Source organism: Notothenia coriiceps, unplaced genomic scaffold, assembly GCF_000735185.1.
Source record: "Notothenia coriiceps isolate Sejong01 unplaced genomic scaffold, NC01 NC01_scaffold00037244, whole genome shotgun sequence".
NCBI classification, from domain to species: domain Eukaryota; kingdom Metazoa; phylum Chordata; class Actinopteri; order Perciformes; family Nototheniidae; genus Notothenia; species Notothenia coriiceps.
The window spans coordinates 21735737-21754363 of NW_011369945.1; the positions used below are offsets into that span (position 1 = coordinate 21735737).

At 41.3% G+C, this 18627-nt stretch overlaps 1 protein-coding gene across 1 annotated transcript in view; it reads left to right on the plus strand.

The window, feature by feature from the left end:
* LOC104965416 (zinc finger transcription factor Trps1-like) overlaps positions 1 to 15626 on the plus strand; it is a 74246-nt gene extending 58620 nt beyond the window's left edge. Inside the window, exons 3-10 of the mRNA XM_010794372.1 lie at positions 1790 to 2485; positions 2838 to 2953; positions 7089 to 7701; positions 8035 to 8249; positions 8698 to 8908; positions 9452 to 9686; positions 14718 to 15489; positions 15573 to 15626. Of these exons, the coding sequence (XP_010792674.1) occupies positions 1790 to 2485; positions 2838 to 2953; positions 7089 to 7701; positions 8035 to 8249; positions 8698 to 8908; positions 9452 to 9686; positions 14718 to 15489; positions 15573 to 15626 (2912 nt within the window). The remainder of the gene's footprint in view (positions 1 to 1789; positions 2486 to 2837; positions 2954 to 7088; positions 7702 to 8034; positions 8250 to 8697; positions 8909 to 9451; positions 9687 to 14717; positions 15490 to 15572) is intronic.
* The last annotated feature ends 3001 nt before the right edge of the window (positions 15627 to 18627 follow it).

Consider the following 18627-nt stretch of genomic DNA (forward strand, 5'->3'; position numbering starts at 1 on the left):
TGTTTATGTCCATCTCCATGTGTTTGTTTGGGGTTATGTGATTATCTGTTTCAACTCCATTCCCTTGTACTTCTCTTTCTTTAGAAGTGTGAGTGTTTTGATTCCGATGTGCTCTGACTGTTTGCAGTCTGCTATCAGTAAAGGACAACAAGCATTTATCTCTCACACTCACACAGAGGCAGTCACAGGGTCGCACGCATGCTATCTCATTCCACACACATCATCAAACATGCATTACACACACACACACACACACACACACACACACACACACACACACACACACACACACACACACACACACACTCACTCTCATCGTGTTTCCCCCTCATGTTGTATTGATCTAAAAGTGATCAGTTGTTGGCGTCTATCAAGCATGTGTTGGGTTGCACACACACAAACAAACAAACACACACACACACACACCAGCCGATGGGTCAATGGGTTGACTGGGATTACCACTGAATATGAACTGAATGACCACAAATAAACATAAACATGCTTGCTCTCTCACACACACACACACACACACACACACACACACACACACTCGCGCAGTATCTCTCTGTCATGACTCTGTTGTGAACAGAACGACCACAATTGTTCTCTTTTCAAACAAAAGGAACATTATGGTTTAACATAAAACACATGGTTAGTTATTTGATGGCTTTGTATAGTGATTATAAGGGAGGGGAGGGACAGTGGGGGAAGAGGGACAACAGAGGGGGGAGATGGCAGCAACAGAAAGAAACATTTTAATGATGAAATTATTGTCGCAGTTATTCTGACATGCGAAAGAGGGCACTAGAGAATTTTAAATAACGGACTGAAACGCAAGGTAAATGCATTTGTAAGGGCTTTTTTTTTGCTTAAAGAGGTATTTTACACTGATTATAATGGTGGTGAAGGGTTGATGTAGAGAAAATCTGAGTAATGGGATTTAAAATGAGAGAGAAATCAGACAAAAGGAGAATAAAGACGAGCTGGGAAAATGAAGGACAGGAGGTGACGCAGGAGAGATGAGAAAATGAACATTTTGGGAGCCAGAAAATGAATGAAAGGCAGAGATGCAGGAAAGAAAGAGACATGTTGAGTGCTGGAGGGGATGAATTGCAGTCTGCCGCCTCGCTCATCCATCTTTCTGATATTGGGTGTGGGGTTTGATGTGGTTGTCTGTTGGCCTCTCTCCCCGTCTCGCTCTCATCTCCCTGTCTCCCCCATTTCTGCCTCACCCTCTCTCCACCACCCCTCCCTCTCCGTCCCTCTGATATGGTTTGCGTTTTGATGTGGTCATGTGTTGAAGATTCTCACGGATGGTTTCCATAACGATAAAAAGATTCACTCCCTGGTTTAAGCGCGGGATAAAAAGGCAAAAAAGTTTCACTTAAGGATGCGACAAACATCCCCACACACCCCCCTGGAAAAATGTCTCACAGCTGAGATGTTTCTGATTTGTCGGGACTGTTTTTCTTTGACGAGGTTTGTGGTTGAGGATTGTCACAGATTTTAGCATTCACAGAAGTTTGTAAATTGAATCAAAGCTGTTCTGTACACATACATCATTGTCAAAAAATTGTATTTGCTTGCGTTTGTGTCTGTACTCCATATTATATTTTCGGAGTCGTGCAGACACCTTGGATCTCTTAGTTTCTAGATTTAAAGGGATTATGAAAATCTGCTCGATATTTTCATCTCAAGCAGAACTTGTATTCATAAACAATGCATAGTCTTTATGCTTTAGTCAATGCCAACAAAACTGACTTTGTTTCTGTCTCTTTTCATTTTTCAGAGATGGTGAGGAAGAAGAATCCCCCTATCCGGAGTGTGGGAGGTGAGGAGGAGGAAGAGGAAGAAGAGGGGAGGAGGCCAGCAGGAGAAGAGGAAGAGGAAGGAGAGGAGGAGGGGAGAGTAGGAGCGGAGGCCGAACGAATAAACCGACCCTCCGAACCAGAGTCCTCCGATCGGATCAGAGGAGATCAGGAGGAAGAGGAGGGGGAGAGCGAGTGCGTGTCCTCGTCCGTCTCTCCGTCATCCGTCGGTGAGCCCTACAGCAATGAAGAGAGGGGGGGGAGGAGGAGAAGGGGAGGGGGGAGAGCCAGAAAGGCGGGAGCGGCACTGACTGACAGACCCGAGAGCCAGTCGGAGGCTGAGGATGGTGAGAAGGGGGTAGAGGAGGGGGAGAGGAGCGACAGAGACAGAGGGGAGGCCGACCATCTCTCCGCTCCCCACCTCCTCCTCCCCAGACAGGAAGGAGAGGAGGAGTCGACAACCGCCACCCCTCCGCTGTCCTCCAGCCCCTCCCCCAAACTCCAGGACTTCAAGTGCAACGTGTGCGGTTACGGTTACTATGGCAACGACCCCGCTGACCTGGTGAAGCACTTTAGGAAGTATCACCTGGGTCTGCACAACCGCACACGGCAGGATGCTGCCCTCGACACACACATCCTGGCCCTCCACAACATGGCCCCCCAACACACACCTCTAGGTAACTCCAGCTCCATGTCTTCACTTGAGTTGCTTTTTATCCATGGTGTTTTATATTTACAGCTCTTATATCCACATTTGCATGAAATAGCTGTAAATATATAAACATTCTGGATACACTGCTGGATCAAGTTTTCTTAAATTGTAGGGGAACGTTTTATTTATTTAGATTTTGTTAAGTTGTTTTTTCAGTATGCTCCGATTGCAGTTGTCTTCAACAATAACTTGTTGATCTAAAGTTTTCCTTCTTCCCAGAAATCAGACATATCCTGACATTTGTGTGTTTCTGGCAGTCTGACCCCTCTCTGTTTATCTTCTACACCTCTGACCCCTGCTTGTGTTTCTGCTCCCAGATATACAGGCAGGACAGGGCCAGAGGATCCAAGCCAAAGAGTTGGGGAAGACCAGACCAGATGTGCACATTCAACAGCACAGGGCTGTTATGATGAATGGCACATATGACATACAGGTACGCACTCCACACAGTCAAAAGCACAAAGAAATAGATTTAAAAGGTGTGATGTTGCACACCTTTCTTTTTTCCCCACTCGCACTAAAGATGCATGCGTACCATTAACACAAAACCTCTACACAAAGCAAGCAGAAATAGAGCCACCTCCACAATAAGTAAAAAGAAAAAAAGTGATAACAAAAAACCATAGAGGAAATTACTTATTAAAAATGGCTCAACTTTTCTTGTTTGGCATTGAATTAACTGGAAAGAGGGTAAAGCAGTCAACGGATGGAACTTAGCTTGTTGAGTAAAATCCTTGTTCTCCTCAGTCCAATAAAAAGCCTGAATTATTAGAAAAGTGTACAGTTGGGGCATTTGCTGTACGTTGATTTAGTTTAATATATCTATGTTCTTCTGTGAGAGGACCATGTTCTATGCTTACACTGGCTGCAAACAATGTGTGGTCATTTCATTAAAGTTCACTTTCAAAGCATGCCAAACGGACATTCAATTCAAAAGATAAGATACCACTGGTGTCATAGCAACAGAGATGGATCCATAAATATATATCCAATAGTGATTGTTTGTGACCAGCTTTGAAAGAAAGATCTACAGCTTTAGATACAATGCAGTACTAATGCATCTGTTTAACATCTTTGCATCTGCTTTTCATTATTTACAAAAAAACGCCTTCCGTTCTGTGGCAGAAAAATTCAGAATATGTAGCATTCCTCTCATTGATATCAAAGTTACTTGGACTGTTTCTACTTGTTTTTGAACAATACCCAATTTTTAAAAGACATTGCAATAACACACACATTGCTGCATGATATAGTTTGACATACTTTATTAGAAAACTTTAAAGATCTCAGTATGGATTAGAAACTTTGATCCAAAACACTTGACACATTGATTGAGTTAACAATTCACTATAAGCATTTCTTGTAATAAATCTGTGAATCTGGGCCCATAACTGAACTAGGTAATTTATTGGGTCGAGCAATCTGCAACAGATTTGTAACAGAGTGTGTGTGATTTGGACAGAGAGGCATTGTGGTGCACGTTATAAAGTTTTATGGACTGACAGATGGATAGACAGACACAGAAAGGTAGGAAAATAGCGCACCTGGCAACGGGCTGCACAGACATGTACATCCGTGCTCCGGCACACACACTCTAATACACACAGGTTCACAGTCTGCTTCACAAATCACTTAGAGGCAATGCATTTGTACATACACAAGCACCGTATTCATCATAGTGTTTTAAATGATGGCTAATAAATGCATATCCTGTGCTAATCCCTCATATTCAGGACTCAATTTGTAAAGAATTTGAACAAGGACCGGTATCCATTGGGAGCTGCTTAGCAGGATAATGACAGGAATTCATACTTCCTTCAAGAGAAATGTCCTTCATATATTAAAAGATGATTTAATGTGTACGTTGTTATATAATACTCCATCAGAGCACATTCAAAAGTCAAATTAAATTCACACCTGCAGTCTGGACAAAACAGATCTGACAATCAATGTGTGGATAAATGCATGGCTTCAATGATTTAGTCCTTTTTTATGTTTACTAAACATTCAAATCAATAGTTGTTATTGTAGTTAATACAGCCTCAGACACAGTAGATTTTAGATGCATGTATTTATATTCTATCACACTGGCTAAAAAAATGTATTCTCTAATGTAAACTGATGCTACTTTTTAAACACATATTGAACATCATGCTTTATATAATCACTTTAATGACAGTAGTTATAATGTAATTGTTTTTGAAAGGCAGCAGAATGGGTGGTTTTCTGTTAGCTGAATAACTGGAAGTGTCAGGCCTTTATCAGGTCATCGTGCGTAAATGAGATGGTCAGAATGAGACATTGAGTTGCTCTAATGTAGCAGGAAAATTAATCTACCGTCAGAAATTGTAGAATTACCCAAAGCATTTTTGGCCTCATCGAATTTAATGAATGTGTTTACTTACCGAGTTGATTTCAAGTTTCATGTTCTGTATATATTGCAGCCTCATAATTGTTTTCCATGATTTTGGAGGTTATAAGATCCCATTTCTCATCAGCTAATAAGCCATTTCACATATAACTTCCCAAATAACCATAAAATAGAATTTGCCTCAGACTTAAAAATTGCGTCAACGTTTAGGACGTTACAGTTGCGTGAACAGTAGGGTTTTGTCTGAAGAATTGAAACAAGATGATCTAACAAACGTGCGTGCCTATGTGTGCACGTATAATGTATAAGGAATAGTCATGGAGTTTCATTTCACTTAAAGAAGTCTGTAATGGCAGTAAGTCACGTAATGGACGCAGATACACACAGCAGTCAAGCACACACACGCACAAATTCAGAAATAGAAAATCCAGTGGGCTTAAGTCGTCATTACGAAGAAAAAGTGAAAGTATAAGAAAAAAACCGAATGAAAGGGGTCTCTATATTCTCCATCCCTCGCTTGCTTTTTCTCTCTCCCGCCCACGTTTGGAAAATTCCATGTTGTCATTTGCTAAGGCGAGATGCCCTGTCAACCAATGACATTGCGGGAAAGGAGACTGGGAGGAGAGGGATATGGGAGAGAAGGAAAGAGAGATGGAGGAGGAAAGGTTAAAAGAGAGTGGAAGAGACAGACAGAAAGGCTTTGAAACCAGTACTTATATTCGACTGTAAGGCAGTGTAATGAAACAGCTGTCAGACACGTTTAACTTTCTTTTTCTATCTCTGTTCTCCAGTAGTCTCTCTCATCATTTGTCTTTGTCTTTCCTTCACCTTCTCCCTCTTTTCTTTGCCCACTACTTCTTACTCCACCTCTCTGTTCCTTGACTTTTCTTTCAACGTATCTTTGTTTCTCTCTATATCCTTCCCTCTCCCTCTCATGTTTCCCTTTGTTTCTTTCTGTCCAGTCTGGCTTGCTATAATTACTTGATGTTTGGCTGTTCACTAATTGCCAAGGCAGGGTCTGTGGGACATGATGATTGGATGATTGCTTTTATGAGATCACACACAGTAATAGCTCTCATTTAGCCTTCTGAATGTATTCCCTTAAGAAAGCTGAAATGTTCAAACATACATTAAGCAATACTTATTTTGCTCTTTTTGTCGCATGATCTAGAAAAAAAAAAAAAATGTCCTCGCCATCTTACTCTGTTTTTCCTGCCTTTCTTTTTGTCTACATGCTTTAATTACTGTATACGAGCTCAGGCAATAGCTGTTAGTTATTATTATTTCCTGCTCATGCTCCTTGTCCATACAAAAAACAGTGAGAGTTTAAATGATCAGGTTTTAAATGTGAAAAGGGAGAAAGAATAATTTCCTCAGTGTTATTTTTCAGATGAGTACAAATGATGACCTGGATGGCAAGAACAAATGAATAATAGAACATTCATTTTGAAAGTACATTAATGTTTCAGAGTTCATAATGAAGAGCATGAAAAGAAAGTGTACGCAATAATGTAATAATTGAGATAATAACCAAAACGACATTTGCACTTGAAGTATCAAGCTTAATGAAAAAAAATGATATAACCATATGTCCTCGTTCACCTAAAATGAAGCTTACCGGTTGCATTTTTGTTCTTGCCAAACCTCCATTGAAAGACTGCCAATAGTCAGCATTAAATCAAAGATCTGTAAAGATAGAAATCCACTTACTAAAGTCTTACGTCTAATGTCAGTGTAAGACTCGCCAGCATGCCTGCTCACCAGTATAGTCAGCAGCACAATATAATCTCCTACAGTCAAGGGGCTAACCTAATAAAACACAGACGACTGTCAGGTTGCTCGCTCAGTAATGCAAAAATCTTGGCCTGACACTTTGGATACTACAGTAGAGCCTGATAGATTTGTTATTGGTCAGTTGGTTTGAGAAGCCTTTAATTATCTACAGTGACATGTAGAAAATGATGGATTACCTTTGTTGTGAGCTCATTTCACACGTCTCTCAAAAATACACTGCCCAGGATTTAGAAATGACATTGATGAATGTATTATTTGGTGGTAATGGCGGTGTTGCCAAGTCATGTTTCTTTTAATTCACCCATATTTTTTTGAAATTCAAGTTGTACGTCTGTATGATAAATATGATTTTTATCCAGATGTTACAGTTTTCTTTGTCTTTCTTTTTTCTGCCTGTCAACAGGTGACGCTAGGTGGCACGCTAATTGGGATTGGCCGAAAGACCTCTGACTGCCAGGGGAACACAAAGTACTTTCGCTGCAAGTTCTGCAACTTCACCTACATGGGCAGTAATTCCTTAGAACTTGAACAACATTTTGTGTCCTCGCATCCAAACAAAGTTAAAACTCCGCCAACCACTCCCCTGCTGGCCTCCAATAACCTGGCAACGCACGACAACCAAGGGAAGGGTAGGAGTCAAATCTTGGACGGAGCCGAGCGAGTCGCAGTGAGAGCGGAAGACGATTCCTTGGCTGGGTACTACATCCCAGTCAGGGCGTGTTCTGATTCGTCCAGCTGGACAGGGGAGCCGGGTCACGATGCTGTGCAGACGTATTATTGGTGTAAATTCTGTAGCTGGAGTTGTGAGTGGTCAGGAGGCTCAGAGAAGCTGTTAGAGCACTATGAACAAAGACACAGAATGAGCACGGGAGGGACGATGAGCCCCAGTAACTCTAGCCCTGGGGGGGTGGAGAGAGAGAGGGACAGAGGAGGGAGGAGAGAAGGAGGAGAAAGAGGCCACGTCTCCTCCAAAAGCCGCAAAGATCTATCATCCAACCCTTCCGGCACGAGCCAAGGTAATGAAACATGAGAAAGTGAAATGTGGTTGTAAATTGCTTCACGTGTTTTTCAGTAGAAAGTGTCTACATTAATGGAGAATAAGATTAATGATCATGTGTAAGACATAGCAGTCTGATGATTGTTAATTTGTATGATGCTCTTCCTCGAGACTGACTTGTAGTTACAGTATTTGTTGTTAGAAGTACTACAATAACACTTGACCCTTGCTTTCTATTGATTATAGTGCTTGACACAACTTGCCTCTCCTCGTTTCACAAATTCCTGATTCTTGTTTTTCTACCCAAACACAGTTTTATTTAACAGACCTTTGCTCTGTTTTCTGCTCCTAGGAGACCCAAACAGCAGTGATTCAGAAGCAGTCGTGACCAGTTATAACTGTCAGTTGTGTGATTTCCGGTACTCGATGGCCCACAGTGCTGATGTGATCGTAGTAGCACCGTTACTACTGCACTACCAGCACAATCACTCCATCCACCGCTGCTGCATTCAGCACTGCATGTACTGTCCACAGGGCCTCTGTCAGCCCCAGAAGCACCTAGGGGAGGTGAGATTAATCAAATATTCAAATGTTTATTTGCTCGGTGTATTGGTGTTTGCTTGGCAATTAGAATTGAGCTGTTCTGTAAGCACAAGAAAATAAACTGTAATATATGAACAAGTGTTAAAGTTAATTGTTCCAATTTGCAGCCTAGTTAAAATTCCCCCTATCCACCTACACACACTCCACAGCCTCCTTTGTGCCAGCTGCCAAACGAAGGCTGCTGCAGCTGTTAAAAATACAAAAAGGATGGTTAACAGCCAAAATTGGGGGTGGCATCATTCAGTTAATGATGCACATTCATACTCGTCCCCTCTGACATCTACTGTGTCAAACACAATCCCATCACAACAAGAGTAAACATAGTCAAAATTCACCTCGTGCACAGTTTTATCAGTCACTAAAACATGCAAAGGTCCATGCTACTTCTCACTAAACATTGTGTCATCAATAGGTGTCTCACCCCTTTGCCTGTCGGAAACCCACCTGCCCTAAGTGCTGCTCCAAGTTCTCTACGTCCACCAAGCAGCAGGACAGCGTGGGATCAAAACCTGCCACCTCCACCTCCCCCAGCATGACCCCTCCTTATCCTCGGGGTGACTCTGGTGTGATTTCAGGATCAAGTTCTCACCTCTCTAACCCTGCACATCCTGTCGTCACACAAGGTAATCAAAGGCATACATTATCGGGCACTTTTTGTCTTTTTTTGCAAGTCAATAGGCAAGGCAAGTTTATTTATATAGCACCTTTCAACACAAGGCAATTGAAAGTGCTTTACAAAAATGAAAGACATTAAGAGCATTAAGAAACATATTATAAAATGCCATTTAAAAACACTCTTTTAAAAGCAAAGATATAAAATGGCATTTAAAAACACTAATTTAAAAGCACAGATAATACAACATGAATAACAAAGGTACATGAATAAAAGTTACAGTGCAGTGTGAGATACACTCATCTGACATGTTTAGGTCTGACTCTCAATCATTTCTAACTTTTTTAGCAGAAATAGTTTTATTTGACCTCACTTTCTTTCTACTTTCTTTTTGAACTTATCCTTTAGTTATTTCAAGTGTTTCATGCTAAACGAACCCCCCTTTATAAAATTCTAATCTGCAACCCAATATTCCGAAAATTCCACCAATAGAATCATCATCCTCATCCTTTGTCTCTTTTTTTCTCTTGGGTCCTGTTTTTTTTTTATCCAGGTGTCACCCACTTATGTGATCAGTGTGCGTTTGCCACCACCGACATCGACGTGTTGCTCCAGCACTACGAGAGCTGCCACACCCTGATCAACCTGAAGGGGGCATCCCTACATGTCAAGGCTGAGGAAGATGTCGGGGGCGACAAGGAAGGGGGGAGAGGAGAAGAGAAGGAGTACTCTTGTACAAAGTGTCACTTTATCACAGAAGTGGAAGAAGAGATTTTCAGACACTACAGGTAAGAGACATGGGATTGGAAAACATAAATATGATACTATTATTGGTATTTTATATAATTCCAAATTATGTTTTTTTCCCCCAGGTTTTACTCATAGATATTCACAGATTTGTTGTTTTTCAGTATTTTACTATATCCATACTGAGTTGAGATACCAATTTTCGATTATTTCCCCTCTCCAGATCTATAATAGTTTTGCTTCTGTTTGCAGTATTTCAGCCTGTGGATACCATCACTCATTTCTTTGCCCATTTCATTCTGTGATTTATGACATTGCCTTTTGTCAGTGCTAGAATCGTGTACATTTCAAATACTGACAGTTTGAAACTTATCAGAAGTTGAAAACGAGCCTCTCACTTTCTGCTCACCAGAAGATCAGCACCAGGTTCCCTTACCGGCTGAGCTATCTATGGCTTAATCTAATCTTGGAATCAACTCTGCGACATGAAACTCTGAAAATCCATCACTACCGATTTAGCACTGCTCCTGTATAAACGCCAGACTGGATATGGACAGTTTTCTTCAAGCATAAAAATTGATTCAGCAGAACCCGAGATTTCTTTTTTATTCCACACATTCTTCCCTTCCAGAACCTGCTGCCTACGTTACGCACAATGCAACTTGACGGCTATATTTCAGTCAGAAATTAGGTCGGGTTATAATGGCAGCAGAAAATGTAGCCTAGAGCAGCTAGCCTCAAGCACAGAAGAAGAGCAGGTACAGAGGCCGGATATATTTTCCCTTTTCAATTTTTTTGTTTCAGTTTTCCCCAAGTGATGCAATTAAATTGCATGCAGCTCCCTCTGGAGCCACAACAGGCTTTATACAACTTGTTTTACTTCTGCAGTAATACTCCCCAGGACATGTATACAGACTTTGATTTGTAAAATAGGTGTTATCTTATATTTATGAATGCAACTGGTACTTTTACTGACTATCCTTACTGGAGCATCTTTGTCTAAAGAGGATCATCCTGTCAGTGTCCAACCAAAAAAACTAAAGATTGTTTGAACCTGTTTTATTTTTCATTTGATGCTCAGCAGTAAAACGCTGTCTTTTGACTGCATGTGTCTAACGGTAAATAAGTCAGAAGCTCAGTTTCACAGACTTTTACAAGGTCAGACTAGACTCCAGAGCCAGTGTGTTGCCCACACTCACACCCACACACACATGAGTTTACAGTGTCATAGCCAGAAAATGATAGAGAAGGCTTTGAGTTGGGATGGGAAAAAGAAAGAGAGAGGGGTGGAGTGGGAAAGTAGGGACAGGATACAGACTGAAAGGGAACTCAGGATTGTGTGAAATCTTTTTGACTAAGTATTGATTTAGATTGCAGATCTGAATTGCTTCTTATGCTCATAAACAGAGTCACATACACAAGTTCTTGCTTTCTGGCACACACATAAGCACACACAAAAGATTACAGTCTGACAGAGCCATCTAATACAGATTTCTGCTGCAAATCAATGAAAGATTTAAGCATTTGATTCATTTCATGGTGAGAGCAGAGAAAAGAAGAAGATGGAGAGTGAAGGAAAAGAGTTACAGACAGACAGGGAAGAAAAAAGACGATATATTGTATGAGGCAAGGAGAAAGAAAGACAAAAAACCAAGGGTGAAAGTGAGAGAAAGGCGACAAAGCGAGAGGCAGAATGGGAGAGTGGAGGGGATTCAACAGTCCACTCACGTCCTTAACAAAATCTTAGCTCTGAATCTGAGTTAAAATCAAATAAAACTGAAATAAAGCCCAAAAGTTTCTCACCACCAGTAAAAATCACCTGAAGACTAAAGGATTCCAAGACCAAGTTTCAGACAACAAAATTCAGGATTTAATTATAGGGTGCTCAGAACAAAGGCCTGAGGTGTCGGGGGAGAGAAGTTACCATGTGAAGCAAACTAATCAATCTCCCTTTCAACTTCTACACACACAAACACCCTCAGTGAGGTACTGAAGTGTGTAAGGTACAGACACAAACCCACAAGAACACATACCTTTCCTGTGATAGTTTAGAATGTTTGGGCTTCAAAACATTATTACACTATCTAAACTCTTTTAAAAAACGTTTGGTATTGAATAAATACTGCCTTGCTCTCACTGTAATTACTAGCACTTGGTTAGTTTGTGTATGTGTGTAGATGTGACACATGCAGGTGTGTGCTGACCTCAGAGACGGCAAGGGTTGTGACACTAAAAAAATACTTGTTATTTAAGAAATGTAGTAAATGCTGACCTATTAGATTGTCAACTCAAGGTAGACATACAAAAGCAAAACATGTGTGACATGTGCAGGGTTGTCGCTACCATATTAAATTACTTTTGGTTAGCTTTTGTAAGCAGATTAAAAGCCTAAACGAATCAAATATGAAGACAAGTTGAGTGTGAGCTATCATAAACGACATATTCCACTACCACAAAAAGAGAATTTAGGAGAGCATTTTGTACCCGACATACACCAGCATTAGCAGTAATTCATATAATATAAAGAACCCAAGAAGCATGTTATTTAAGGACAGTTTAAAACTGTATAAGTAATGCTTTTAGAGTGTTTCTTAATTTGTTTGATGTTTTGATGTTCTGTTGCAAATGTTCCTTGGACATCATTTAATTGAATGTATGTAAGAACACATAGTGGTTGACAGTTTTCAGAGTAAAGGAGGATTGGATCATAACTTTTGTGGAATGGATGATTTGTTTATATATCTATATATATTATTTGTATTATTTATCATGTGTATGCTTGTGTGTGTGAGAGGGAGTACCAGCGAAAGGGCATGTGCATATGTAGTGTGTGTGCGTATGTGTATGGTGATGACAAACGGAGAGGCCACTGTGTCTTTGTTCAGCATCTGGAGACATTTAAGTCCATTAGGTACAAGGTGTACTTTACTCACACACACATTTCACACATTTCTACAAATACCTTGACAAGGTTGATCTTATCAAGATACTTTTTAAAGCCTCAACTTGAATCTGTCATTACCTAGGAAGTTTGTTTTCTTCAGCACTGGATAAAGGGCAACATAGGGACAAAACAGTAAATAATGTATACAGAGAAACTGAGGCAAAAGAAAAAGGCACAAATCAGCACTGCATTTATTTTAAACGTATACATTTCATTGTCATTAAAACACATTTCTAAATTTAGCAAAAACAAATCTGACAAAACTGTTAGACACCCTCTACAGTGGCCTTGATGTCCATTTGCGTTACTACATTTAAGCGGCCACTAAAAGGCCAGTGTTTGGTTTGTCTGTTCGGGGCTAATAAACATGTAGCTGATTATTTACTTATGAAAAAAACTCAAATTATATAATTTTCCATTTTTGCCAACAGATCCTCTCCTAAAATACACACTGGTCCTTTAAAGTTTCATTTCAGTCAGACAACTCACGTGTTTCTTTAACACGTTTATTAGAAGCAGCATTGAGTTTGGCGTCTAGGCTCGATCCTCATCACTCCATAGATATACATAGCACGATGAGTGATGATTAAACAACTAACCCCCCGAGCCTACAGGAGGAAGCTAGGGTGGAAGCTGGGGTGGAAGCTGGGGTGGTGGTGGGGCAGGCAAGCAGCAGCGACGTAGAATAGCTGCAGCAGCAAGCAATGCATAGAGAGAGATCTGGCAGGTTAAATAGAGCGGCATATTAAGGAGCCTCTGTTTGGTTGGTTGCAGAGTGGCAAGGGGCGTTATGTATGAATGCAGCATAAGTGCTCGAGTTGACTGCCTGAACTAGCTCGCAGGCTTTGCCCCATTTATGTGTTTTCCTGCATGGAGAATTGTTTTGGCAGATTCTCATGACGAATCCATATGCATGAGTAGGGCTGGAACAGAAAAATGAGAATTTCATAGTCCTTAGATGTTTGCAATGACATCTTTTGAATGATTATATTCCAGTGTTATAAAACACTCCCATAGCAGGATGGCAAGTAATGAGAAGTCACTGTTCAGAAAAACTCAAGCGAAGACAGCAGTAGTGTCGAGCAAATTGCTGCTTTGGATGAGATGGGAGTTAAATAAGTGGAGAAATGTTCATCCTACTTTGAGTCAAACATGCACACGTGACTTGTTTGAAAAACAATGCTCCAAATGGACTCCTTCTTCTGTCTAAACAAAAATAATAAGGACATGTTGGAATTTTTTTTGTTCAAAGTTTACTTTCAGCATAATCGATAAATTCGACAGTGAATACATTTGATGATATTAGTAGACACAAAATATAAAATGGTATTGTACTATAAGTATGTATATATGTGTGTGTATACAGTATATATACTCACAAATGTGTATGTATATTTGACAGGTTTTACTTTTGACCTATAAGCCCTGAAAATATAGAAGCTGCCCATAATGTGCCCACCTACAGACGCCACATGCGGGACGGGAGTCCAAGTTCTTGTTATCGATGGTCCATTGATTATTCTCTTGGCCCGCACAGGAAGCATCAAAACAGTTTTTTGAGCCAGGAAAAACCCTGATGTTTTGCATCAAGTGTATAGCTGTTCAGTCAGAGCCTTGCTAACGGGAAGTAATGGTGGTTTGTTGATGGGTGATTCATTTCTAGTTCAGATTCATTTACATTCATTGCAGTTTTTTCCTAAGTCATAGTGATATAGTGGAACACTGAGTCACTTTTTGGCCGCAGCTCTGTGAAACTCTACCTGAGTGGTTGGAGGAAAGTGGATTTTTTATCGTCCAAATGTGATCGATTGCAAACATTTTTGGAATGTCTTTCATATACAGCGCATTAAAAGCTATTAGAATGCTTTTTACAATTATAATCGATTGAAAGGTCAGACAAAATAATGTAGTTAAATGTTAATTCATTTGTGAAGTAACAATAACATTTGTGTTACCATGATGACTGTTGAATTAAAGATAACTCATAATAACAAAATCTATTTTTCAACTGTTGAAAAACCTACAAAAACACCATTTATGTATATACTTAGTGCGGAATTATGCTGATCTGAATTTAAGTTTTTATTTATTTGTGGATCATTCACTCAGCTTTTCTCTCTCTCTGCAGGCGTGTCCACGCGTGTAGCCGTTGTCGACGCTGTGATTTCACGGCTCCTGATTCGTCAGCCCTCCTCGACCATTTTAACTCGGCCCACTGCCATGACTCCTCTCCCTCGCCATTGACTTCCTTACCCACCTCACTCACGCCTTCGTTAACACTCCTAGCCAATGGCTGCTCAGCTCCCTCTACCTTAGCCATTAAAGAGGAAAGCAAGGGGGATCTTCGCCTCCTTTACTCCCTTGCACCACCTGAGGGACGATTGGCCGAAGGAGGCCGAGAGGAGGCAGGACAGTTGGTAAAAAGTGAGGGAGGTGAGGAGAAAGAAAGAGAGCGGGAGAAAGGCTGGGTGCTCGGGGAGACGAGAGGACTGGGAGAGAGAGGAGGTGAGCAGGCCCACGGGTTACTCTGGGTGCCAAAGGAGCGAATGGGACCTGACAGAGGAGCAGGAGGTGGGAGCCCCTCTCTTTTCTCCTCCCCCCTCTCACTGTCATTTGTTTCAGCCAATCATGAGGCTTTGCAGCAGAAAAGAGGCGTGACTTCGCCTAGCATGGTTTACCTGGGAGACACCAAGTCATTTTTGGGAGATACCAAGTCACTTTTGGGAGATGCCAGGCTGTATGGAGGAGGAAGGCCAGGAGGAGCCACTGCGGGTGCAGGTGGAGGGGAGAAACAGAGCCGGATGCACCCACAGTTCACTGGGGGAGGAGGAGGAGGGAGTGGAGGAGGAGGACAGGAGAAGGGAGGAGCCGCTAAAGAGGAGTCCCAATCCCTTCTACGGGTAAGTCAGAAAAAGTGCCCACCCTCTACTTCTCTCATTCTTAACATCCCTCTTTTTCACATTCACCTCATTCTCTCCTTCAGCCAAATCGTTCTCCTTTGTCTCATTTACACCCTGATTTAAGCTTTGAGCTCTGACTGCCTGAAAGAAGGCCTTTGTAGCTAGATCTCTGAATCCAGATCCTACCTGCTGAGAGCATTAGCTGCCAACGTGCTTCTATTAATAGGCCTTCATCTTCGTTTCCTTTGAATCAGATGTGAGGATTAGACTTCATGCTGGGAACAGCTACAATGAGTCCTCTAATTCTTCCCTCATATTTAAAGCACTTGTGCAGATCGGCGAGCTAAGTATGTACGAGCGCCCCCACATTCTTGCGCTTGTTCATATCATATCTGAGCTCTTGTCCATGTGCGTATGATCCACATCATTTCCTTTCCCATATGTTGAATCCAACTTTTGTAAAATTAGAACATACATACTCACAACATAGAGTAACTTTACTGTTGCTACAGCAACGGGGAGGCAAATTGACAGTTCCCATGGTTACCACCTGTCAGTCAGTTTCCTCCTCCTACTTAGCAGCCCACAATGCTTTTCTCTTCACAGTGATGTCATGGACTGGTAGGAACAGACTGTGGTTTGCCAGCGCCACAGAGCTTATTGGCTATGATCACATTAGATCAGAATAGACTTGTGTGTGTGTGTGTGTGTGTGTGTGTGTGTGTGTGTGTGTGTGTGTGTGTGTGTGTGTGTGTGTGTGTGTGTGTGTGTGTGTGTGTGTGTGTGTGTGTGCACGGGTGAGTGGTGGTATTTAACAGTAGTGTTTGTGGTGTGTGTATATGTCAGTGTGTGAGCACTGTATGACTTCTTTGTACAAGTTGTGTGTGTGTGTGTTATGTGTTGGCAGTAACTTGGCAGACTGGACTGGGTGGGGCAGCAAGAGGTTTACTCATTATCATGGGTGGGGCAGTGTGTGTCTGTCAGAGAGCGAGAGAGAGTGAGACAGAGGGAGAGACTGCATGCGTGAGAGAGAAAGGGGAGGAGAAATGAGAGGAAGAGAAGAAGATTGGAAGAAGGGCTCAACAGAATTTGAGGATTTGATTGAGGTTATCAAATACATTTTCAATTGCCATACATGTTTTACATTATCACCCCAAAAAATATTGTGTTTAAACGGAATGACTAGACAAGCAAAAAAAAGGCCGCACAGAATTCAAAAGTGGATTCAGAAGTTCAATGTCATGAATGAAGCTTCATGACGATGCTGAGTAGAAGCTTCAATCTATTCGACACACCTATATTGAAAGTAAAATGGAGATAAAAGTCAACCCCCTAACATACAGCTTTCCTCTTTGTTTTGTCTCAAACAAGTTATACCATGAGAATTAGCAAGCTTTAAAGCCGTTGGTGGGCGTTTTTGTCGATATCAAGAATATCCTTACTCTAGCTCCATACACATGAGATTAACATAGATCTTCTCATCTGACAGTGGGAATCAAAGTAAAGTCATGTGCCTTTATTCTTCTCTACCAGCTTTTTACAAACTCTTCATTGAAACTATATGACGTTTACAGTGAGAAAAAATAGTCCAACCAAAATGTTTTTAAGGAGTTGCGCTGCAATTAAATGGGAATTTGAACATTTCCCCAGAATTCAGATACCAATATTTTCTTATCTCTGGGAACTCTAGGGTTGCCTCTTTAATTCAAAGTATATTTATGTCCGATCAAACAATGTATGGCTGCATATTGAGTTTGTAATGGTAGACCCATGTCCGCCAGGGTCCATGTAGACTGTATGTACCGAAATGATTTGTGTTTAGTGAGACAGGTGGTGAGTGTTTGAAGGTAGGGAGAATAAAGAGAGACGGGGAGGAAAGAAAAACTATTTAATAATTCATTATAGATGCTACAAATGAATTATTACTTAAATTGCCTCATTATATATTACCTTCGCTACTATATTTCTCCCTCTCCCCCCTCACTTGACAATATTTATTCTCAGTTTCCATGGCATGAGCTGACACGTCTGAAACGCGTATAAAACCACACACACACGCACACACGCACACAGGCTGAGGTTGAATCATCACTGGGAAGTGTAAGGGAGGGGCACTAATGCAAAGGATCATCCAAAACGGCTTAGTACACACACACACACACACACACACACACACACACACACACACACACACACACACACACACACACACACACACACACACACACACACACACACACACCTAAGAACACACCTAAGAACACACATAGCACACACACAGACTTTTGCTCCAATTCAAAATGCAGCCTGTGACGCAACAGGGCTGAGTCTGAATTACAAAAGGTAAATCCGCCCAAAATACAAATTGACTCTTTTTAAATGGCAAGTGAGAAGCAGAGAGGGAGCAGGAGAGAGGGCTGAAGAAAGAGCAATGATGGAGGGATGTAGGGAATGGGTTAGTAGGGATGGAGCGAAGGATTAAAAGAAGACAAAAAGCAGAAACAAAAGGCCCAATTGATATTTCATCCAAACACTTAGGTTGTGAGTGTGTGTGTCTTGTTCTTATGTGTGTGTGGTTTTGCACTTGTGTGTGTCTTCAGAATCTTCACTTGTTTTTTTCCTTTCTCCTTGGCATCGACCCGTCTCTCCCCTTTTTTCTTTTCATTATTTTTCTTTTCTTTTCCTTATTTCTCTCAAAGGACAACTCACCTGATACACAGTGATCGATGCACAGCTCACACGTCTTGCACACACAAGCTTTCAGAGGCCTGCACTACAAAGCAGGTTCAACATAACCTGGATATGTTTGAGTTAGCCGGTTGGCCTAATCCAAAACATACGCCCTCTCGCTAAACGGTACTACGACACGGGTTATCAAGTGGATCGCTCAAGCCAGCCGTGTCCTATCTAGTTAGGTGCGCGTTCACATGAAAGGGGTGGTATTTGGAGCATTCGACCAATCAACAAAACATGGACGAAAGCGTGACTGGCAGCGGCAGCGTCATACTTCCTGAAATGAAAAGTCAACTATAATATTAGTCAAATATGAAGAAGTTAAACTTAAACATCAATGACTAAACACTTTATCCAGGATAAAAGCCACATAGCTGGGCACCGCAAGGTGAATACAGCTGGTAA